Source organism: Delphinus delphis, chromosome 5, assembly GCF_949987515.2.
Source record: "Delphinus delphis chromosome 5, mDelDel1.2, whole genome shotgun sequence".
NCBI classification, from domain to species: domain Eukaryota; kingdom Metazoa; phylum Chordata; class Mammalia; order Artiodactyla; family Delphinidae; genus Delphinus; species Delphinus delphis.
Genome location: NC_082687.1, coordinates 8,596,592 through 8,621,503, shown reverse-complemented (window position 1 = coordinate 8,621,503; position 24,912 = coordinate 8,596,592). Strand labels below are relative to the sequence as shown.

Genomic DNA, 24,912 nt, shown 5'->3' with positions numbered 1-24,912 from the left:
ACTGGGGAGAGCTCCCTGCCAACTCCTGTGCTTTGACAAGGCTTAAAGCAACTAACGTTGTTTTGTCTTCAGTAATTCAAATCTTTTCTATCTCTACCTACGGTGGATCTTAACATTTTATAAAATGCTTCAGTCTGTTAGACTTGATCTTTTGTCCTGAAATGAAGAAGCTCAGTCTTCAACTTTCTAGGAACCTTCTGTGGCTGACTAATTCTCCTTCTCTACCTTCAGGTGAACTTGGGACTTAGCCCAAAGGCTCAGATGCTATTGCCTTCAGGTGAACTTGGGACTTAGCCCAAAGGCTCAGATGCTTGGTAGGATCTGATGATCTCTTTGTGGGGACTTTATTGTCTGTCTCCTATCTCAGAGATCCAGCTGTTGTTATTGAAGAAAGAGGAGAGATCCTGATGTGGCGTCTTGGTAATTGGTCTATTAATAACAATAATGGAAGTCAAGAAAGGAAGATTATGGGGCCATCATGAGGAGCTCATTTTATTTTATTTTACTTTATTTATTATTATTTTTTTGCGGTACGCAGGCCTCTCACTGTCGCGGCCTCTCCCGTTGCGGAGCACAGGCTCCGGACGCGCAGGCTCAGCGGCCATGGCTCACGGGCCCAGCTGCTCCGCGGCATGTGGGATCTTCCTGCACTGGGGCACGAACCCGTGTCCCCTGCATCAGCAGGCGGACTCTCAACCACTGCGCCACCTGGGAAGCCCGAGGAGCTCATTTTAAATGAATAAAACGAACATTAGTGCTTGGGAGAGGGGTATCAGGCTGAAGATGTGAACTTTCTAGTCATCTTTGTAGACTTAATCGTGTTCATACTTAGAATCCTGAGCATCACTTATGTGTGGACAGTAGTGTAGCTGTAAACTGATGAGAGCAAGGGGATTTTATATACCTTTCATCATGACTTAAGTACCTTTTCTGTGCCAAGATTTTGCCTAGAGGCTTTACATATGTGTGCCTTCCAAACTCCATTACAGCTACTCCTACAAATATTTCATAGATAAGAAAAGTGAAGTTTGGGGAGGGTAAGTTACTTACCAAAGAGCAAGCAGCTAGAATGTGCAGAGCTAGGACCTGCCTCATTCTGAAGCCCAAGCTTTTTCCATCATACTGTGCATATAAGTCAGCTCAGGCCGCCATAAAAGAATACCACAGACTGGGAGACTTAACCAACAGAAATGTATTTTCTCACCGTTCTGGAGACTGGAAGCCCAACATCAAGGTGCTGGCCAGGGTAATTTTTGGAGCTCTCCTGAGCTTGCAAGGGTACCTTCTCACTGCTGCCTCCCATGGCCTTGCCTGTGTGTGTGCTCTCCTGCCTCTTCCCCTTCTTGTAAGGACATCAGTTCTTTTGGATTAGAGCTTCAGCTATATGACCTCACGCAACCTTAATTACCTTTGTAAAAGCCCTGCCTCTACATACAGCACGTTGGGGGTTAGGGCTTCAGCCTATGAATTTTGTAGGGACGAAATTCAGTCCATAACACTAGTTTTAAAAACTTACCACAGTTTGGTATATGTATGATTAAAAATTAATTAGTAAAATGCCTACAGTGGATGCTAACTAGGTGGTCTCTGGAATAGAAATCATGACTACAGAATTGATGGTTTTTTCTTGGAAATCTTTAAAGATGACTAGCAGAGCTAGGAGTAAGGAATGAGTTTAAAACAAGCTGTGGAAAAAAATGTTACTGGGGTGTGTTTTCAGTTTTTGTATAGATAATTTTCTGTATTTTTGTTTGTATTTTAATATTGATTCTTTTTAAGAATTTATCCCTTTTAGTGATAATAGGTGCTAGTGACTCCTCACTGCATAATACCTAGAAGATATTTTATTTATATAACCTCTTTTGATCCCAGCATCAACTCTGATGAGGTACAGATAGGATAATCTTCATTCTGAAGAAAGAAATTATAGCATGTGGCTTAGAGCATAGGTTCTGGGTCCGTTCTGACTAGTTACAAATCTATTTGCCCACTGCCCGCTGCTTTGGTATGGACAGGCTCTTAACCTTTCTGTGCCTTAGTATGTTAGGTATCTATTGCTACGTAACAATTTTCTTAAAACTACTCTAAACGTGTATTTTCTGTCATGGTTTCTGTGGGCTAGGCATTCAGGTGTGGTTTAGTTAGGCAGTACTGGTTCAGAGTCTGTCAGGGAGTTGCTTTCAATTTAGTGCTGGCTCTTGGGGAGAAGCCTCAGTTCCTTTCTCTATGGGCCTCTCCCGATGGCCGCTTGAGTGTTCTCATAACATGTCGCTGGCTTCCCCCAGAGTGAGCACGTCAAGAGAGATGGAAGCTATCTTTTCAATGACCTAGCCCCAGAAGTCAAATAGCATCATTTGCCCCACATTGTGTTCATTAGGAGCAAGTCCTTAATCTGGCCCATATTCAAGAGGAGAGGAATTAGGCACCATCTTTTGAAGGAAGAAGTGTCAGACTTTGTGGACGTTGTGAAACCACCACACTTAGTTTCCCTAACTGTTGTAGTAGTTTGTTCATAGTAGTGTTTACTTCCTGAGTTTGTTGTGGATAAGTTTATCCATTAAAGCGCTTAAAACAGTGTCAGTCATATATGTTTAATAAATGTTAAGTTAGTGCTTCTCAACTGTGGAAGCCCAGAAGAATTATCTGGGAAGCTTTGAAAAATCCCAGAGATCATTACATCCTACGCCAATTAAGTCATCATCTCTAGAGATGAGACACAGGCATCCATTGTTCGAATGCAGTCTTCCTTCCCTGTGCTTATGTCCCAATTTATCCTCAACCCTCACTTCCACCCCTTAGTTTCTTAGTTATACGAAGACAAACCATTTAGTGTGATTTCCCTCAAGTTTTCCACTTTTAACCTTAAAATTGATTTCTTTATCCTTTCTGTATCCTAACTTTCCTGTCTCTTAAAAAAAAATTACAGAAGAATAAGTGCACCTACCTGCCTAATGATTAAGGAGGAGGAAGGAAAAGGGACACAATGAGTTCCAGTTTGGAGTTAAATGAAGATTTCAAAATTCTTGCCCAAGTTAATTGAAACTACCTGATCTTTTGATTGTTGGTTGAGCTGGTAAATCACACAATATGGACAATATCTTCCAGAAATTCATTTGGGAATATTTTTGGAATGGCTACCAGTTATCAATTTTTATTTTTTAAAATATTTTATATAATTTTAATGAAAGCATAAGCCTGCAAATATGGCCTGTTATATATAGTGCAGGACTTTTTCTATATTAAATCAGTGATTGGAAATTTTTCAATTATTAAATTGAGGTGAAGGCATTGTTTGGTATTTTATTGATCACATAGAAAAGTAGGATACTGTCCTGCCAACAGTGGGCTTACAGTTTTAGTAGGGAACTAGAACATGTACACAGAGAGCCAGGATACACAGAATAAAGTGGGGTTGACAGCGAGGAATCATTTCTAAGTCAGATGATAAGGAGGGTTTACGGAAGAAGGAATTAGTACCTGAACTGGGCTTTGGAGGGCTGGTAGAATTCCCACAGATGGTGTTCATTTTAGGAAGAAAGGATTACAGGAGCAAAGGTGTTTGGAAAACAGAGGTACGTGATTTCAGCAGTGAGCATAGAGTGTGTGTTCAGGAAGGTGGGGGAAATGGGTGGTTACTATAATTGGGTTTGGTAGTTTGTCAGTAACATTATTAATCAAACACTGAAGAGGCACATTGTTAAGTGATGTTATTACTCTTAATAAAATTCATCATCTTATTGCTTTTGACATATTTTCCTTTATTTAAAGAAATATTTTTGTCAAACTAATACATGCATACGGTTTTATTAAAAAAATCAAATAAAATTAAAAGATTTTTATAGAAAACCCCTTCACACCCTTTGGCAGCCCTTAAGTTTCTTTCCCAGAGCAAATCAGTTTTCACTTACCTAGCTGTTCTTTTGGTATTTGCTTCCATTTGATAATATAATGTTTTATCTTGATCTCTCACTTTCAGACATTATCTCATTGCCTCCACTTACGAAATATGCGGAATTAGCTATTACGTTGTTACTTACTCCAGTATCGTTCTATCATAATTTTAGCTGAATTCATAATTAATTTTTACCTTAAGACTGTGTGAGGGTGTGTGCCTGTGTGAGGTGCATTGCCTGATGTTAATATTTGTCTTAGGTTTATAGAAAATTATGTGAATGAAAACATATCTGCAATTTTTTTCATATTGCTCCAACAAATCCACCATTACCTATTTTTTTCAAAACATCAAGTAATTTATCAATTCTTCATTTCTGGGGCGATTCCTCTTTGGCCCTTTTGCTTCTTCTCCCCAAGTAGTAGGTGTCACCCTGAGCCTCCCACACCAATCTTCCTGGACCTGCTGTTCCCTGCAGTCCCTTCTCGTCTATTGTGTTGGACACACAGCAGATCCCTTCAACCTGGAAAATATTGTCTTTTGGTCTCGGAAATGTACCTGTCTTACCTTTTATTGTGCCTTTAGAGGTTTAATAATTTTCTTTTAAATCTGTTCTCTGTGAAATTTAATCAACTTTATTTTCCAACCTTGTTTGTTTGAATTTTAGCTTTTCGATTTTAATAGCCAACATATTTATGCTCTGTTTCAAAGTACTCTGTTTTATAGCATTCTATTCTTATTCTTTCTGAGATACAAATAAGGCTTTTGGTGGTATGTGCTTGTTTGTTTTTGCTTTGGTTTTCTCCCCCTTATATTTCTTTTTGTATCTCTTTACTCAAACATAGGAGCATCTTTGGCTGCTGTGATTTAGGAATAACATTTTGTATGTGGGCCGCTGGGCTTGTCTACTGGTGTACCTCACTTCAGGAAGATTAGATAGTGGGGATATAGGGAAATCTAGCTGTTTCATTGGGGACCCACACATGTCAATGTGTGGACATATTTTTCTCTTCAACCATTGAGTTCCTCAGGGGCAGGAGTGGGAGGGACGTGGGAAGTAAGCTAATGGACCCGTTAGTTCTCAGCACATTTTCACTAATCTTTACATTTTCAGCTGTGTTCCTTGCTCTAGCCCTTAGCTATCTCAGATGTCCAAGAATTCACTGACATTATGAAGAGCGTAAACTTCAGCACTTCTGCCTGCGGCGCGCTTGCCTGGGTGCTCGGGGCGGCGGAAGCTCCCTGGAGCCTGCCGGGCTTTCAAACAGCCTGTCTGTTTTCAGTCACTTGCATTCACTTCCAAATGGCTTTGAAATCTCATCCCCTTCTGTCTTCTCCGCTGTTCTTTTTTTGCTTGCGGGCGCTTATACTTTTTAAACATCATTTTACCATCATTTTAGTGGGGTCTTGGGAAGAATATGTGATCAGTTCGTCTCTTTAAATGGACGTTCTCCTTTGCCTCCCCCCGCATACTTGATTTTAAATGGGATAGAATTTTACAATAGCGGCTGTTCAAACACTATGTGAGAGTTAAGTACCTGTGAATTTTAGCTTATGAGCATTGGATAATGTAGACAGCATCTGTTTTTCTTAAGAAAACCACCCTAGTAATGCCATTTTAATCAGTACAGAGCCTAATGGTAAAGAAATCTAATTTCGTACACTGACTTGTGCTTGAGGCTTGTGCTGGTTTTCTTCATTACGTGAGGTATTCACTAGATAAGTCTGAGTTAAGGCTGTCTTTTATCTATTCTATTGATATATATCATAATGCCACTTGTATTGTTTGACGTTAGCTGAGTGATTTGGCCTTGCAAATTTTAAAGTACTATGCAGATGTTGGCTAGTTATAATACTAGTTCCTTTTTTTTTTTTTTACATCTTTATTGGAGTATAACTGCTTTACAATGGTGTGTTAGTTTCTGCTTTATAACAAAGTGAATCAGTTATACATATACGTATGTTCCCATATCTCTTCCCTCTTGCGTCTCCCTCCCTCCCACCCTCCCTATCCCACCCCTACAAATAGAACTACCATATGACCCCGCAATCCCACTACTGGGCATATACCCTGAGAAAACCGTAATACAAAAAGACTCATATACCAAAATGCTCATTGCAGCTCTATTTACAATAGCCCGGACATGGAAACAACCTAAGTGTCCATCATCGGATGAATGGATAAAGAAGATGTGGCACATATATACAATGGAATATTACTCAGCCATAAAAAGAAATGAAATTGAGCTATTTGTAATGAGGTGGATAGACCTAGAGTCTGTCATACAGAGTGAAGTAAGTCAGAAAGAGAAAAACAAATACCATATGCTAACACATATATATGGAATTTAAGAAAAAAAAATGTCATGAAGAACCTAGGGGTAAGACTGGAATAAAGACACAGACCTACTAGAAAACAGACTTGAGGTTATGGGGAGGGGGAAGGGTGAGCTGTGACAAAGCGAGAGAGAGGCATGGACATATATACACTACCAAACGTAAGGTAGATAGCTAGTGGGAAGCAGCTGCATAGCACAGGGAGATCAGCTCGGTGCTTTATAATACTAGTTCTTAAGTCATTACTCCTTTGGTCGTGTGAGCTCCAGAGGAAGCATATGAAATGTCTCCTTCCCTAGGTTCATTCCTTCTTACTGAGTTCCTTTTCTTTCAAAATTATTCAACCCTCACAAATTTGTTTCTATGAAAAAGAGAATCTTTATATTAAACTCCAAGTTTAAGCCCTTTCCATTTTCAGTATATGCCTTTTAGGTTTTCTGTAAGCAATGCCAAATATATAAATTATGCATTTTTTCTGGGTAAAGACCTAAACTCAGAGCAGAAAGCATTGCCATTTGCATATCTGTCCCAGCTGCCCGTCAGATGTGTGAACGCTCCACTGGAATAAATGAGAAACGTGGCGTCAGGAGACCCAGGTTTCCACGCATGACTTTATACATTTTGATGATATTCCAGTTTGGTTCTGCTTCCATCCAGATCCATGTGACAGGAAAAGCCTCATTCTTGTTTATAATCCCCTGTAATCTCTAAGATTGTAGGTCCTGAGAGCTAGATGATCGTTTGTTTGCTGAGTACACATATAAATATTTTCCTCTTAATGACCTTTGACACTGTGAGGTAGTATTAGGTAGTGAGTGGGATTATGCAAATTTGGGAAGAGAGGTCATGACTGAGCAAAGTTATTCTGCATTAGAACAACTGGTCTTGAGGTACGTGTGTGAATATGTGTGTATGTAAACCTACACACATTATGTGTGTATGTAAACTGACACATACACTGAAATCTTCCATCTACCTTGTCTTTTCAACCGTGTTCTCTTTATCCTTGATTGATGGCTTATACCTTAAATTCTTGTCATTTTAGTGAGTTATTAAGAGGAAAAGTAGATAAACTCTTTTTTTTTTTGGTACATGATAAATGACTGGTATGTATTATTATTGAGGTGATTGTTTAAAAATAGTATATGTGGATGGGTACATGTTTCTGGAAGTACATTTCACTTTTTACTATATATACTTTTTTTTTAAACAAATGAAAATCTATTCAACATCATTAGTCATTAGGGAAGTACAACTTAAAACCACCATGCGCTACCACTTACACATTATCAGAATGACGAAAATTAAGACTGACCCTATAAGTGTTGGTGATGATATAAAGGAATTAGAGCTCTCACACACTGCTAGTATGAATGTAAAAATGATACAGCACTTTGGAAAACAGTTTGACAGTTTCGTTTCTTTTTTTAAAAATGTATCTACTTTTAAAAATTGAGGTATATTTGATTCACAAAATTATATTAGTTTCATGTGTACAACATAGTGATTCAAAATTTTTATAGATTATACTCCATCAAGTTATTATAAAATATTGGCTATATTCCCTGTGCTGTACAATATATCCTTGTAGCTTATTTATTTTATTTTATTTTTATTGGAGTACAGCTGCTTTACACTACTGTGTCACTTTCTGCTGTACAGCAAAGTGATTCATACATATACATATATCCCTTCTTTTTTGGATTTCCTTCCCATTTAGTAGATAAACTCATCTTTAACTGAAAGTTCTCATCTAACTTTTTCCTACACTGGATTTTAGAGCCAACAGAATTTCCTTATTTATTGAGATACGATTTATACAACGTAAGATTGACCCTTTTAAAGTGTACAATTCAGTGGTTTTTGTGTATTTATAGAGGGCAGTCATCACTACTCTCTGGTTTTTGAACAGTCTTATCGCTCTGAAAAGAAACTCCAAGGCCATTAGTAGGCACTCCCCATTCCTTCCCCACTTCCCCCCTCCACTGCTACCAGCCCTAGAGAAACACTAATCTACTTTCCACCTATATAGGTTTCCTATCACGGCCATTTCTTATAAATGGAATCACACAATATGTGGTCTTTTGTGACTGTCTTCTTTCACTTAGCATACATTTCAAGGTTCATCCATGCTGGAACATACATCAGTACTTCATTCCTTTCATGGCTGGGTAATAGTCCATTGTATGACTATACTACGTTGTATTTATCCACTCATCCGTTGATGGACATTTGGGTTGTTCTCACCCGTTGGCTAACAGGAATAATGCTGCTATGAACATTTATGTACAAGTTCTTGTGTGGACATATGTATTAATTTCTCTTGGGTGTCTACTTAGGAGTGGAATTGCTGAGTCAAATGGTGACTTTAACATTTTAAGGAACAGTTTTCCAAAGTAGTTGCACTATTTTATGTTTTCATCAACAATGAATGGAAGTTTTAATTTCTCTACATTGTTGATAATACCTGTTATTGTCTGTGTTTTTTTATTTTCATTATCCTCATAGTACCGACAGTAGAGTTTTGTAATAGCATGAAGATTATGGGCTTGAAGAGGAAAAAAAGAGACCCAGCAGCTCCAAGTCCAAGAAGATAATGTCTGTTGGGGAGTTTTGGAACAAATTATTGCAAACCGGGTGAAATCCTCAGTAAATTCTGCACTTTGCATGAATGCTTTTGTGAGGAGGTCCTGTTTAGATTGAGCTGGAAGAGGGAAAGAGAGAACAGCCCACAAATGAGTTATTTAAAAAAGAAGAAAAACAACTTGTATCAGTAGAATCAGCTCAGATAAAATATTGAAAATTTGTGTAAAGAGTATCAGTTTGAAGGGATGCCAAGTGACGAGCTTGCTAGACACCTGCATCTCTACCTGAACTGAGTTAAGCTGTGTCCTGAACATATGTCCTGAAGCCCTGCTTTGCTGAGCCCATGGGCATAGTCAAGTTTTACACTGAGTCCATAAACAATTTGAAGACTTAAGGGGAAGGAGAAGACATCCAGAACAGTCTTAAATAGCTCTGGGCTTGATGGTTTGGTGTCCTGTGACTTAAACCGATCCAGTCCACTTACAGCTGAGCACAAGTGTCAGCTGGATCAGCGGTGGAGGGTGGATAGAATAGGAGTGGTATGATTTGCACTGAAACTACATATTTACTGTACTTTGCTCGCTTAATATAGCACTAGATTTATGGAGAAAGCCAAGTTTTATTGGCTGGGATATTGCCAGTGCTGTTGAAGGTTAGCATCATTGTGGGAGGCTCCCCCTCCTATATGCTATGACGTTTTTTCCCATGCTCCTGTGTACAGACATTCCCACATTATAAACAGGTTCTTCAGCTGTAACATGCTTGTGTCTAACATTTAGCCTAGATGTGAGCTCTTAGTTTTGATATTTAGATAGAATATTTTACATGCTTGTTTTTTATATATATATATATATATATATATATATATATGGTTTTTTTTTTTTTTTTTTTTTTTTTTTTTGCGGTACGCGGGCCTCTCACCACTGCGGCCTCTCCCGTTGCGGAGCACAGGCTCCGGATGCGCAGGCTCAGCGGCCATGGCTCACGGGCCCAGCCGCTCCGCGGCATGTGGGATCCTCCCGGACCGGGGCACGAACCTGCGTCCCCTGCATCGGCAGGCTGACTCTCAACCACTGCGCCACCAGGGAAGCCCGCTTGTTATATTTTTAAACTATGTCTTTGTCCCCACTGACAGGCATGCAGCCCTCAGTGGATGCCCACAGAAAAGATACGCTGATCTACTACTTAGGTGTCATGGAGAGTTAGGTTTTGGCTATAGGACTGAAATGTGAACCTAACTCTTTGCTCTTCTGTGCCCTTTGCCTTTGCTTTAACTTGTGGGTTCCTTCTGGGAGTGGGAGTGTCAGTGTAGATACCAGCTAATTTGGCAATAAACACACCTCTGCATCTTGCAGAAGCTAATCAGCATGATAAGATTTGTCGTTTCATTAATAGCTTCTAAGGATAGGCTGTAATTTATTAATTTTTGTTAGTCACTTTATCATCCTGCCCTTTGAGAAATTTGCGTGAGGCTTCTGAGAACGTTGTCAAGGGCAAGGGTTGCGAGAGAGCTGTAAAAATATAACCTCTCCCTTTACGTGGAAAAATACCAATTCCATTAACCATAAGATATAATTATGTATATAAACTTCTCGTCACTCTAAAGAAGCGATTCCACTCCTGAGGAATGAAATGCGGGGGTAAGATTCAGGCCGATCCAGGGTAGCTGGTGTTTTATGATTATTTTTCCCATTCTTCTGTGAATGCATATTTAGAAAGAAATATAGTTCGTGTTTTGTTTATTCTTACATGTTGTATAAAACCTTCTGTGACCTGACACTCTTGTAGGCTTTTATTAATATGCTGTTCCCCGCATACTCCCCAGCATCTAAGAAGCTATAATTGATTGTAAATGAATGAAGATTCCCACCCCCGACTGCTCACCAATTTTGCTTGTTTATTTGTTGACTCAAGAAATATTTCTTAAATATTTACATGTCTGAGACAGTGTGCTAGGGGCTGTGTAATAATGATGCTAGTAACGGCGAGCTTTGTTGGAGCGCACCGATCAGATCATGTGCTCTTGAGGTCAGACTGCCGGGATCTGAGTTGCAGCTCGGTCACGTGGTAGCTGTGTGAACATGGAAGAGTTAATTAATCTCTCTCTTTCAGTCTAGTCATCTCTAGCTGGGGGTGCCTAAGATTCCTATCGCTGCTGTGACAGATTACCAGAAATGTAGTGGCTTAGAACATCACACGTTTACCGTCTCCTTGTTCTATGGGAAGTGTGTAAGCTCAGCTGGGTTTCTCTCCCCAGGTCTCACAGGTCAAAACCGACGTGTCAGTCAGCCTGAGTTCTTGCTGCTCCAGGCTCATTCGGGTTTGGGGGAGTTTTCAGTTCCGCGTGGTTGTGAGGCCACGGCCCCTGTTTCCCTGCTGGCTTCTCCACTTTTGGAGGCTGTCCATATTCTCAGGCTTGTGACCTTCCTCCGTCTTCAGGGTCAGCAGCAGCTCACTATTCTATCGGATAGATTAGCAAGTTTTCAGAAATCCTTGTGTGAGATTTAATGAGGAAATAAAAAGCTACTTCAGTGAATCTGGCGCCATGAAGCTAAATATTTTGGTTCTTTTCATGGCTGACCTTCTCACGGCCCTGAGATACATCGTAGTAGAGATTAGCGTTTTGCCAGTTGTTGTTTTTTTTCTCCTTGAGGCTAAGATTGCGTGTATAGTAATGCAGTATCACTTCATGGCCACTGAAAAGTCACAGCACATGACAAGCGCTAGGATAAATGTCCAGATTAGAGTTAGGTGCCATCCCGTGATGTGGGTCCAGCGTTACTGATGATGATCCTAATCTCTTTTTAATGAGAGCAAATACTTGTCACACGGTTCAGCGTTTGCTACCTAATCTGGAGCAAAAGTTCTTACGGTACCAATTTCTTCAACTGCTGAGTAGTTTACCTGTGTACCACATGTACTGTGTGCTAGTTTCCTGTTTGCGGTGTAGCTTAAAAAATGGGTCAAATTCAGCCAACAGTGAAAATCTTTTAAGAAACATGAATAATTTGAAGTGGCCCTTTTCACTAATGGAAAAAAGTTAGTTCTTGTCCTAGGAAAAGATTGATGTTGAGGAAAATGATGACTGTTTCAATTATTAAACCATTATTCCATCTGCAAAGTTTTCTTAAGCCTTTTGGATTAATAAATTATACACATCCTAATTTTTTATTCCAATTGAATTCTAGAAGTAACCTCAAGTTTAAAACAGTTACAATATTCTAATACATCCGCAGAGGCGCACTTCACTACTTCTGAGGCCTTTCTGTGGAATTTTATTGCCGAGTGTCCTTCCTCTCTGACCACCAAAGGATTTCTTATCATTTAAATACTCCCTGTAGTATAATTCCTATGTAACACCCTGACCCAGCTAGTTCTGTAAATTGACTAAATTAGTCCACATCTCTTTTAGACATATTTGATATATAGATGTCTCTTTATTCCTATAGTATTAGGTCTTACTGGGTGGCTTAAAAGTGTGCCTTAAATGTGTATCGATCTATTAAAACTACTTCTTGATCACTTTTTATATGCCAGGCATTGAGGGGCTTTAAAAGATATTTAAAACTCGATCTCCAACTCTGAAAGAGCTTACATTTGCCAGTTTGTGGTTTGTTTTTTTTTTTTACTTTAACTTCCTCCAAACATCAAATGCATTGTCAACTACGCCTTCCTGACAATCTTATTTATAATTACAGTCACCACGCCTCACCCTGGCCGGTACTCTCAGTTTCTTCTAGCCCTATCGCTATATTTATTTTTTAATGTCTCATCCACGAGAATGTAAGTTCCATCAAGGCAGGGATTTCTGTTTTGTTTACTGATGTATCCCAAATGCTTAGAATTGTGCCTGACATAGAGTAGTTAACTCAATAGCTACCTGTTGAATGACTGAATAAGTATTCCATACACATAGTTTTCATGTGTAAAACAAACAGGACACACTGATACTGTATCCAGAATCTGCCCATGTCTTACCATCTTACCACTGGCAACCTGGTCCAGGCCAACTGGCCTTTCTCCTCTGGGAGTGTCACAGTGGTCCTCTAACCAGAGTCTCCCTGCGTTCAGCTACGCCTCCCACAGTTGGGATTCAGTACAGCAGCCAGAGTGGTCCTTCCAAGTCTCCCCACAGCTCAGAACCCTGACATAGTGGGGAGAAAAAAACCCCATGACTTATAAGACTGTCATGATCTGTCCTCACCGTCCCCTGATTTCATGTCCTACCACTCTCCCACCTTCCACCCCTTGGCCCCAGCCCCAGGACCCACTTCGGGCCCTAGCACCTGCTGTGTCCACTGCTTAGAATGCTCTTGGCTCTTTCCTTCAGCTCTGCTCGGTTGTCGCCACAGCCGAGAGGCCTTCTCGACTTCGATAAGGTAAACACAATCACTACCTCATCAAGAGGCCTTCCCCGCCATCCCTCGCTCCTGCGTCGCTCTGCCTTAGTCCCCCCAGCCCTGCTCTATGTTTCTTCATAGCACTTCATAGCATAAATCAAAAACATCGATTTGATTTTTGTCTGTCTCCCCCCCAAGTAGAATATGCTTAATAAAAGCATGATGTTTATTTCGTTCAGTGCTATATTCCTGGTGTCAGAGACAGTCAGACACGCAGACGGCATGTGATCAACATCACACGTAGTGTGCCGTAAGTAGACGTTAGGAATCAACGTGGCCAAGAGAGAAGCACGGCTGACGCTTGTTCATGATGTGAGACGTTGAGGGAGACATTGTCATGACCGATATAAAGGCAAGAACATGAATGAACACGGCACTGTTTATTATATTTAGGTACCAGTGAATCAAAAAGTAATGCATGCAATAATAATTATTATGAATTTTGCTTCTGGAAAGCATCAGAAGACATCTCCTTAGGCACATTCACACCCACACTCCCCCACGGAGTGCTACGCTGGGCATTCTTCCACAGTCCCCCTCTAAACGTGTGGAGCGGTTATTAATCTTACGTGTAGGAGATCTCGTCTGTGGGGTTGCTGTAGTCGGACAATAACGGTGATATTTACCCCATATTTCTGGAAACGCAGTGCACGTGGTAGATTCTCAGTATTACGGTAGCATGTAATTAATCGGTATGGAAAGAGGCCAGTAGAAATGTCATGCTAATAAAGTAAGGTCTTGACAGCCCTGTCGATGTATTTGAACAAATTCAGGAGGTAAATTATGAATATTTAAGGTCCAAACGTGATGTGCTGCTGTCAGAGCCGCCCAAGTAGAGGCCACTCGTGTCCTCACCCAGCGAGTGAACCAGTGAATCTGTCTTCCATCAGAGGCAGCAGAAATGCTCTTGGGTAGAAGGAGATAGATATATTTTTTCCCGCATATTTAGTTTTGCTTCTGGAAAACATATTCAGCGATTCTTTCATTCATGCCATAAAGGATTTCATGGTATTTTGTTAAGTTGGAGATTCTCTGAATAGATGTCTGCCTTCCTATTTTTTATTGGTTTTATTTCCTGGGAAATTATTCACTGTATTTCAGAATATTAGAAGTATGATCAAAGTACTGCTTCTTTTTCAAAGATGTCATAAATTCCTAACTATTCTGAATATATTTTTTTGATCTGGTGTCTTCACGCATTGCCTGCCGTAGGATTTGAGGTTTCATTTCAGAGCCAGAAAGAAGGGCAGGGGTGCATTGTCAAGGCTGTTGGAAAGCTGTTGCTTGTACCCTGAAATGCTGGGAATTAATCCACAATTTTAGAATGAGAGCACACACCCATGAAGACATCCAGACTCACTTTGGATTAGTCACCATAAAAAAAGAAACAAAAAAACCAAATAGGAGTACATTTTCTCTTAGTTCATATTTATATGATATAAAGGCATGAGAAATAGGTAGTCTTCATTTTTAATCACTCCAAACTTAATTATTTCCATTTCTTACGTATTCCTGGTAGGCAAGGTCATAGTACAGTGGAAAATAATGCCATCATACGCAACATGCCACACACGTCTTTATGGATTATCAAAGTATTCGGGTATGATTTCTTTTTTAAATGTAACTTAAGTTAATATGAAAAACTTCTAGAATCAAGAAATCTATTTTGCCCTAAACATTATAGTTTATTGAATCACATTGTTTGTGATCAGTAAGAAATAATTATTCTAATCATAAATAGAATGTTCTCCAATATGATTCTACCAAAGATTGAAATCTACACATTTTTGGCATTGCAATTTTTTTATATATATTTTTTAATTTTTTAATTTATTTATTTATTTTTGGCTGTGTTGGGTCTTCGCTTCTGTGCAAGGGCTTTCTATAGTTGCGGCAAGTGGGGGCCACTCTTCATTGCGGTGCGCGGACCTCTCACTATCGCGGCCTCTCTTGTTGCGGAGCACAGGCTCCAGACGTGCAGGCTCAGTAGTTGTGGCTCACGGGCCTAGTTGCTCCGCGGCATGTGGGATCTTCCCAGACCAGGGCTTGAACCCGTGTCCCCTGCATTGGCAGGCAGATTCTCAACCACCACACCACCAGGGAAGGCCGGCATTGCTATTTTTGACAGCATCACTTATTCTAATATTCATAAAGGTTAGGTTTGGATTAGGGTTCATATTGAAAGACATTTCACTAAAACCTCAGTGTGCTCATAAAACCAAATTAATGAAGGTAAAGCAAAAAGTTATTTTGTTTGTGTAACAAATACTTAACATAGCACTTAGTATGTGTCAACTACTCTGTTTTAAATACTCTACGACTGTCAACTCATTTAATCCTCATCACAACCCTACTGGATAGTTACTATTACCACTTACAAATAAGGAAACAGTTTAGTGAAGAGTCCGAGGCCACACAGGTAGTAGGTGGCTAAAGCAGGATCCTAACCCAGAGTGGCTCCCAAGCCTGCATTCTTACCCTGTGCTCTGCAGACACTCAGTAGCAGTCTGTGACTTTCTGTGTGTTTTCTGTGTTTTTGTTTCCTGTGATGGCACGTTGCCTATGTATCTTGTAACGCTGACTAATCAGTGTTAACCATCAGCCCTCTTCCTTTGCATCTTATTTGCTTCACTTTTCTGTTTCTTATACTCTTGACTGGCTAAAGCAGCTGGCCTATCTCAATTAAAGAATCCAATGTGCGTTAAATATAACTGGGTTAAATTTTCATTCTCTTACACATCCGTCTAAAGGATGGATTGTCATTATTCTGCTTAAGTATTTGCTATAAAAGATTTGTATTTTCCTCTGATAGAAAGTAGTATACAAAATTACTTAAGATAGCAACTTCACTGTATTTAAATATTGACAAAACAAACAAATCTTTGAGAACTGAGGAGAACTTTTCACACGTCTGCCTGTGAATTTTGGCACATCGTTGGATACTTTTGGTTTTATACAAGGTTATTCCGCTTTTGTATGAGGCACGTAGCAAATTCTAAACTATATGACGTGGGCGATTAAAAAGCTGTGTAAAAATTAAAAGTTTCCTTCAGTTTTCTCTGTGCACAGATTCCTGCTTACTAAGTTTGGTGTCACTCATGATAATCCTGGAAGGTCTCTTGTATCAAATTTTATTCAACCAAGAGATTCTTGTTTTTAACAGACTGGAAGACAAAAGTCAAATGGAAGATTCCGCTATGAATAAAAACCCAACCATTATCTTAATATGTGTCATGAAAACACAGAATTGAAATAGTAACCTATTTTATGCACTGAATAAAAAGCTTGTGGTTTTCAGGATGTCTTGAATAAGTTAGTTATTCTTTAAAGTCAAATGCTTGAAGATCAAAGAAAAGGAAAAAATGCCTCTTTATAATGCTGTATCTCAGTCCCTGGGAATGATTTTCTGAATTAAGTGTTATAATGTATTGTACCGGTGTATCTTTGTTATTGTTACTGTAAAATATGCCTGAGAACATTTTTTGTTCTTTTTTCTTTCCAGATGACAGAAATGATGCTCAGGAGAGTAGCTTAAGAGCCTTAATAAAAGAGCTGCCAGACACCCACTACTGCCTCCTCAAGTACCTTTGCCAGTTCTTGACAAAAGTAGCCAAGCACCATGGGCAGAACCGCATGAATGTTCACAATCTCGCCACTGTATTTGGGCCAAATTGCTTTCAGTAAGTTAGTGAAGTTTTGCTGTTAATATCATCACATATCGCCTTTTCCTTTACAACTGCCTGAAATCACTGCAATGTAGAAACATATTTCAGACTAAAAAGTCAACCAGTTTATGTTGGAGAAGTTCCATTTTTGGTATTGGGCATTTTAGCCTTTTTTTTCCATCCCAATTTTGAAGAAGGAAGCTATGCCTTTTTATGAAACTGTAATTTGTAATGTTCCAAACAACCTTATTTAAAATTCTGGAAATGAGTTTTACTTTCATTAAAATGGACATTTAAATAAATCTAATCTTAAACATTGATTAGAAAAAAGGGAAGGAGTTTGATATAGTATGTAATTTTTTTAATAGTGATAAAGTTCAAATCATTGCTAATAGATGGAAAATAACAAGCAGAATATGTCAGTGAGAGAAAAATGTAACCTCAGCTACATTTATTTACTTTCTAGGAATAGACCAGAAATAAACTAGTCTCCTTGGTAGGTGCTATATTTCTAGACACAGAACTTTGGTAAAACTTTATATTTTCCCTGTTATTCCTTAAAGCTCTTTAATCATTGATACATGAACTATGATTTTGTAAACCAGAGACTTTGCTTTTAACTCTCCTATTAATACTTCTGATATCGGACATGTTCCTTCTACTTATAAGGAGAGAGAAAGAAAGACCACTGACACTTTAAAGCTCTCAGAAGTTCTCAGCAAGTTTTTTTGTTGTTTTGTTTTGTTTTGTTTTTAAATAGTATATCTGCTTATCCACTCCATTTATCTACAGACTCATTCAGCTGCCCAGAACTAGTAATATTACAGTCGTCAGAATGACTCTAAATATAAACTCTGGCTTAGATCGTAGTGACTGTGGAGAGAAATTCTACCTTAAATAACTAATCCCCCTTGTAACCTTAGAGATTTACATTTCAAATAATGGCATAGGATATGTTAGGGTCTTGTGGGTAGCTATCTCAGACACGGGCTCCACTAACATCTTATTCAGGAGCTCTGTGATAGTAAAAAGACTGTATTTGTTCTTTTTTACACTTATCTGCAGAGTAAACCTTCGGTGACCTACGTGTAAGAAATAAAGGTAAGTAGAAAACTGTTCAGTAATTTTGAAACCCTAGATTCTAGAAGAGGTGAAAATGAATTTGTAAATAGAATGCTGATCGAATGACATACAGATCATACTTCCTTGCTGACTTGTATTGGGCTTGATCTGGAATTTCTGCTTCAATTAGTCAATTATAATATCCAGTAAGAAATGAGTCTTTTAATCAATATAGCTTTTCAAATTTTTTTTATTGTGGTAAAATAAACATAATATAAAGTTTACCGTTTTGAGTATGCAGTTCAATGGCATTAAGTCCATTCACATTGGTGTGATCTACTAACTGATGTGTATTTCTAAACTTTTGGATTTTGAAGTCACTATTAGGTACTTTTCTCACTGACATAGAGTATAATAGTTATAGCAGGTAGTGTTTATTAAGAACTTACTAAGTACTGTACTCATTTATCTGATTGAGTCCAAAGAGGGAGAGATGGTTTATTTCGAACTTGAAGTTCGCCGATTTAGGACAAGAAAATAGTTACTTCAGTTCCTGTGACCACAGTTAGGTCAATGACCACAGTTAGTCCATAACTGTTACAAAAATCATCAGTAGAAAGCCTGCCATTTAAGGACAGTTCTCTCACCATGAACCACTGAGAGACAAATGAAATACTTTTCAATAACTTAGGTGAATACAGTGTATACATTATATGGTCAGTAGAGGAGGATTTTTTCTGAAAAGGGGAAATCCTCATGAAATGTTATTTTTTTAAAGGCTATAAATTTTAGATACAAAATGATATTGTTATGAGGTATACAATAATAAAACTGGAAGGAAAATACCAATAATATATGATTGGTATTCTGGAAGCTCGGCTTCTTGGTGACTCTTAATTACCAGGTTTTCAACATGTACTTCCAGTTATGGGTTATTAAATTTAGATGATTGGGTAATATTATCACTGTAAAATATTCAAACAGTGTAGAGGTATATAGAATAAAAATATCGTCCGTTAGTTCCTCCCATTTCAACCGCTTCTCTTTGGAGATAAAATCAGTAAAATACATACCGGTAGATACGTATCCTTTTTTTGGGGGGTGGGCACGCTGTGCAGCATGCGGGATCTTAGTTCCCCCATGAGGGATGGAACCTGTGCCCCCTGCAGTAGAAGAACCTAGTCCTAACCACTGCACCACCAGGGAAGTGTCCCCTGCTTCTTCTTTTTGAACATAGCCATAAATCTTTTTTTTTTTTTTTTTTTTGGCCATGCTGCATGGCCTGCGGGATCTTAGTTCCCTAACCAGGGTTTGAATCCGCCCTCTGCAGTGGAAGGGCGGAGTCCTAACCACTGGACTGAGGGGGAAGTCCCATAAATCTATTTTTAAATATAAATGGGATTAAGATGCATATATTGTGAAGCTTGATGGTTTTTATGGTAACACTAGAACTTTTAATGACAAAGTATTTATATACCTCATTCTTTTAGCTATTAAAAGTGTGAATTTATTCTAACTTAACTATCTCTCAATTGATGAGCACTGAGGTTGTCGATTTTTTATTAAAACAGTTGCAGTGCACATCTGACTCTTTATGTACCCTGCCTTATTGCTTCGTAGAAGTTCTTTAGGTCTCTTGTCCGTTAGAAAGATTACAAACATTTTCTCCCATTCTGTTGTTTGCCTTTTAGCTTTATTTATGGTGCTTTATAAATTTTTTTGATTTTAATTTACTTAATGTGTCAACTCTTCCTCTTTTTATCAGAATTTAGATCTTTAATATTAATAATGTCTTGCTTAATACTAATAATATCATAAAGGTATTACAAAACATTTTTCTTTTGTCATATTTATAGGCTTTTATGATTAGGTTTTTACTTTATCTAGAATTTATTTTTTAATTAATTATCTATTTTTGGCTGCGTTGGGTCTTTGTTGCTGCGTGTGGGCTTTCTCTAGTTGCAGTGAGCAGGGGCTACTCTGCCTTGTGGTGCGTGGGCTTCTCACTGCTGTGCCTTCTCTTGTTGCAGAGCACGAGCTCTAGGTACATGAGCTTCAGTACTTGTGGCATGTGGGATCAGTAGTTGTGGCTCGCGGGCTCTAGAGCACAGGCTCAGTAGTTGTGGTGCACCGGCGTAGTTGTCCGCGGCATGTGGGATCTTCCCAGACCAGGGCTCAGACCCGTGTCCCCTGCATTGGCAGGCGGATTCTCAACCACTGTGCCACCAGGGAGGTCCTAGAATTTATTTTTGTATCTATCACATATGGATCCAGTTTGATTTTTCTTCAAGTAGATAGCTAATTGTTACCAAATCATTCATTGAGCAGTACATCTCTTTGCTAATTTACAATGCCAACTCAGTCACATATTAACTTCCTACACATACATGAGTTTGTTTCTGGTGTTTGTATGGCTTCTTCCTATTTTCCATATTTCTATTACATTTACCCTTTCAGAGGAAGTTTAGAGTCTCCATGGTAAGTGGTATCTCATTGTGGTTTTGATTTGCATTTCCCTGATAACTAATGACATTGAATATCTTTTCATGTGCTTATTGGCCATTTGTGTATCTTTGGAAAAATGTCCACTCAGGTCATCTGCCCATTTTTAGTTGGATTTTTTGTCTTTATTATTGAGTTGTAAGAGTCTTTTCTATATTTTGGATATAAGTCCCTTATCAGATGCAGGATTTGCATATATTTTCTCCTATTCTATGAGTTGTCTTTTCATTTTCTTGATTGTGTCCTTTCAAACACAAAATTTTTAATTTTGGTAAAGTCCAATATATCTAGTTTTTTCTTTTGTCACTTATGCTTTTGGTGTTGTATCTAAGACGATTTTGCCTAACCCATGAAGACTTTTTTAAGAGCTTTATTGTTTTAACTCTTACACGTAAGTCTGTGGAGTTAATTTGAAGTTAATTTTTGTGTGATGTAAGGAAGGAGTGCAACTCCATTCCTTTGGGTGCAGTTGTCCCAGTACCATTTGTTGAAAAGACTGTTTTTCTCCATTGAATTGTCTTGGCGCTGTTGTCAGAAATTGGTTAACCATATGGTTAGGGTTTATTTATGGACTTTCAGTTTTATTCCATTGATCTATTATATTTCTATCCTTATGCGGTTACCACACTGTCCTGATTCCTATGGCTTCTTAGTAAGTTTTGAAATCAAGAAATGTCCATCTTCCAACTTTGTTCTTCTTTTTCAAGATTGCCTCTTGCATTTCCATATAAATCTTAGGATCATATTGTAAACTTCTGCAAAAGAAAGCCAGCTGGTATTTTGATAGGAATTCTCTTGAATATGTAGGTCAATTTTGGGAGTATTGCCAGCTTAACAATATTGAATCTTCCATTCTATGAACATGGGATGTCTTTCTACATACTTATGTCTTCTTTAATTTCTTTCAACAATGTTTTATTGTTTCCTGAGCACAAATTTCATACTCTTTCGTTAAATCTATTCTTCAATGTGTATTCTTTTAGATGCTATTCTAAATATGTTTTCTTAATTTTATTTTCAGATTCTTCATGGCTAGTGCTAACATAGTTTTAAGTTAATAAAAATATTAACATATTTTATTATAAATGAAGTGGAACATCTTATATTTAAGGGCCATTTGTGTATCTTTCTCTCGACGTGTTTGTTCGTGTTTTTGCCCATTTTCCTATCAGGTCCTCAGGGTTTTGGTTTTTTTTTCTCTTGTTGGATATTTATTTATTTTGCGCTCTTTTTTCCCCTAGTAAACACATTTAAAACTCTGATTATCTCTCAGTCTCATTTTGTCACATCACATTCAATATTCAATATCAATATTGAATATCAATCAATATTCAATATCTCTTCTTGTCATAGTTTGGATTGTCCAAGTTCTAAGCCCTGAGACTGAGGTTTCAAGCAGGAGTTTTATTGGGTAGTGCTCTTTGGAACCATACCTGTAAGGAATAGAGGGAAGAAGGATTAGGCAGAAGTTGAACTGCTGTACAGTGGTAACAAAGGCCTCACTCAGTCCCAGCATTACTTAGAAGCTGGAATGGCTTTTCAGAGATACCCTAAATTGAGTCAAGGAGGTTGGTCCATTTACCCCATCTCCATCAGTCACTGGAAGTGAGCTGTACCCAGGGAGGTGGTGTAATCTTAGGGGAGGGACTTGGCTATGAGCCATAAGTAGGCAACACTCTCGGCACCTGGGGTAATGAATATTTCTGGTGTGAAGGAGCACGTGAGGCCCACAAAGTTCACTATATTTGTATAATAATGTGATAATAATGTTTTTATAATATACTACGGTACAGTAATACATATTTTTCTATGAAAAATTCAGCAAACTTTGGACTGTAAGTTGTATATGGTTTTTCTAGGGAGATCCCTAATATTCTAGTTTCTAAGACAAGTACACGTCCTCCTAAAGAATGTTATTCTTAGAGATTAGAAGCAATTGCTTTCCTAAGTTTTGATAATTATTAAAATGGGTACTGGATTTTGGATAGCATGACATAATAAAAGAATGTTATTCTAGTCCTTGTTCTGTCATTTGATAGGTGCGACCTTCTGTGTTATTTACTTTTCTGTTAAGTTTTCTGTAAAATGGGACCTATAGAGTTTGCTTTGAAGCTTAAGTGGGACTATAAGAGAAAGCCCTGGTGCCTAGTAGACAATTGGTAAAGTGGTGTTGAAATGTGTATACATTTAACTGAACACATTTAAAATTGCATTAAGGGAAAGATCAGGTTTTATACATTTTTGCCCATCATACTGCTTAATGACGTGAGCTCCTTAGAAATGTGAGATGAGAGACATGACATTTTGTTTACCTCAGTTGTCTTCGTTTTCACTTTCTTCTTACATGTATTATGATCATACAGTATTGAGTATGCCTTTTAATATTTAAAGAAGATATTTTTTCTTGTCCAGTAAAACTTCTAAATACAAACCAACTTCTTCAAATTATCAGACACACATCTTGTGATGTGTGTCTCCCCAGATTGCCTTGGCACTATCCACCTCCCAGACGAATCTGCCACCAGGGGTAGACTGTTCAGCTGCCTTGGGAATGCTGGATCCTTCTCCTTGGCTGCTGCCTTGCAGCTGGGCCAGCCAGCCGCCTGCCCAGAGCTTCCCCCATCACTTTTGGACTCTGGACTAGCATCTGAATTCCTGATGGCTGCCAGAGGGGCTGAATAAGGCAACCTGAAAGTCTAGAACAGTTAAGTCCCTCTGAGTGAACCGTAGCAATGCAGAACAGGAGTTGGGAGGAAACCAGCTAGATCTCTTCTTTCACCCTCCCATGGAATACTGCATGCCATGGCTTCTCTCTCCTTGCAGCCCACCTGCTGGATTCCAGGCCATCAAACAGCGTCTTTCAAACAAACTGTTGTGTGTCTTGGTGTTCTTTGCAAAATAGCTATGCGCACTATTCATTGTTTCACATCCCCACTTGCCTCTTTTCCTCACCCATGTTGACCTGTCCCCTACTTCCAAAGTTATGCACCAACATCCCCATCCTTGCCGCAGTCTCTGGTTTTTGTTTCTGTTTTTTGAGCATCTGCTCTAAGGCCCTGTGCACCTAAGGGCTCAGCAGGCTGCTCCAATACAGGAAGAAATCTAGTTTCTTAAGTTATGGTGAGAGTGTTGTACTTTAAGAACTTTAAAGAATAATGTTGGCTATGCATGATTTTTTTTTTTTACATGCTGACTTTGGAACCTAATTTCCTCATAAACAGCAACTTCACTGTAAACATTTTACCTCCCCGGTATTATTATAGGAGTCCTTTGAGTTTGAAGTTTCCTTTGAGAAAAAGTATTCAAAGCTGAGAATGATGTTAGAAAAAGCTAAATATTTGTATTTACTCTTATTATTAATTTAAAAATCTATTTGTTAAATAGACATTGATGAAGAGACCAAAGACCCCCTAATGATGCTTTAGCTGAGTTTTTTTTTTTTTTTTGGTTGTTTAATATTCTTGACACTCTGCATTAAACTCATTGTGTAGACTCAGTTTCCATCATTTAATAATATCAGTAACATCAAAATTTAATATCCAGTAATTAAAACAAATCTGCTAATTGCTACGGATGAGTAAGCCATTTTGATCAAACTCTGCTTCATCCCTATGCTTCCTTTGCCTTTTGTCTATAGATCAGGAAGTTAATCCTATCCCTTAAAACAGATGTTTCAGTGTTAATAAGGTAATCAGTAATATGGGTATTTCTGAAGCTTAAAGAGATCAATCAATTTTAGATTTTGAATGATAAGGCCTTCCCCATGTGCTTCTATCGGAAATATTATGTTTTTGCTTAGAGATACCATAAAAATGGTTTTAAAGCTGCTATTGGCCTCTTTCAAACGTTGAAAACAAAATAATACAGTAAGTTAATGGTACCAAGTCACTGACTTATAACCTGTGGTTACATGATCTGTGTGTGTGTGTGTGTGTGTGTGTGTATAATTAGGTATTTGGACATCAGTTAATATTAGATGAGATCAGCTAAATTTGTAGACATAAACAGGATGTGTAACCAGATAAGCCTACGATGTTGCTGTCATCTTACCTGCTAACTGCTACTAAGAAGCTTTGTTTGGTTTGTAGCCCAAACGTTACTTTTGGGAAATTGGTCATTTGGATTGAAAAATGTAGATGGTTGATCTTTTTAAAAAATTAAGCCCAAGCCCTAGTCTCACATACTTATATATTTATAACCTGTTGACATATCTATTTATAAACTGCAAGTTGTTCAAGTAATTTTTAGCACAATTGTATATATTATCGTCATCCTCCATAAACATGTTTTTGGCAATTAAAGAATGGGTGAGTGGAAAGTTTGGTCTTTCTCTGCTGAAACCTGGACCAGCCCTTTCCCGTGGTTACTTCATTGCCTGTACTTCTGCGTTATCAATCACCCATCACTTCTAATTGTGTTAATTGACTTTCCAGTTGCCTTTTTTTCAAAATGGGTATAAGTTTATTTT

At 38.4% G+C, this 24,912-nt stretch overlaps 1 protein-coding gene across 1 annotated transcript in view; it reads left to right on the top strand.

Moving 5' to 3' along the window:
• Positions 1-24,912, top strand: part of FAM13A (family with sequence similarity 13 member A) — a 336,376-nt gene that overhangs the window by 41,563 nt on the left and 269,901 nt on the right. The window contains exon 4 of the mRNA XM_060011983.2: positions 16,718-16,895. Coding sequence (XP_059867966.1) covers positions 16,718-16,895 — 178 coding nt within the window. The remainder of the gene's footprint in view (positions 1-16,717; positions 16,896-24,912) is intronic.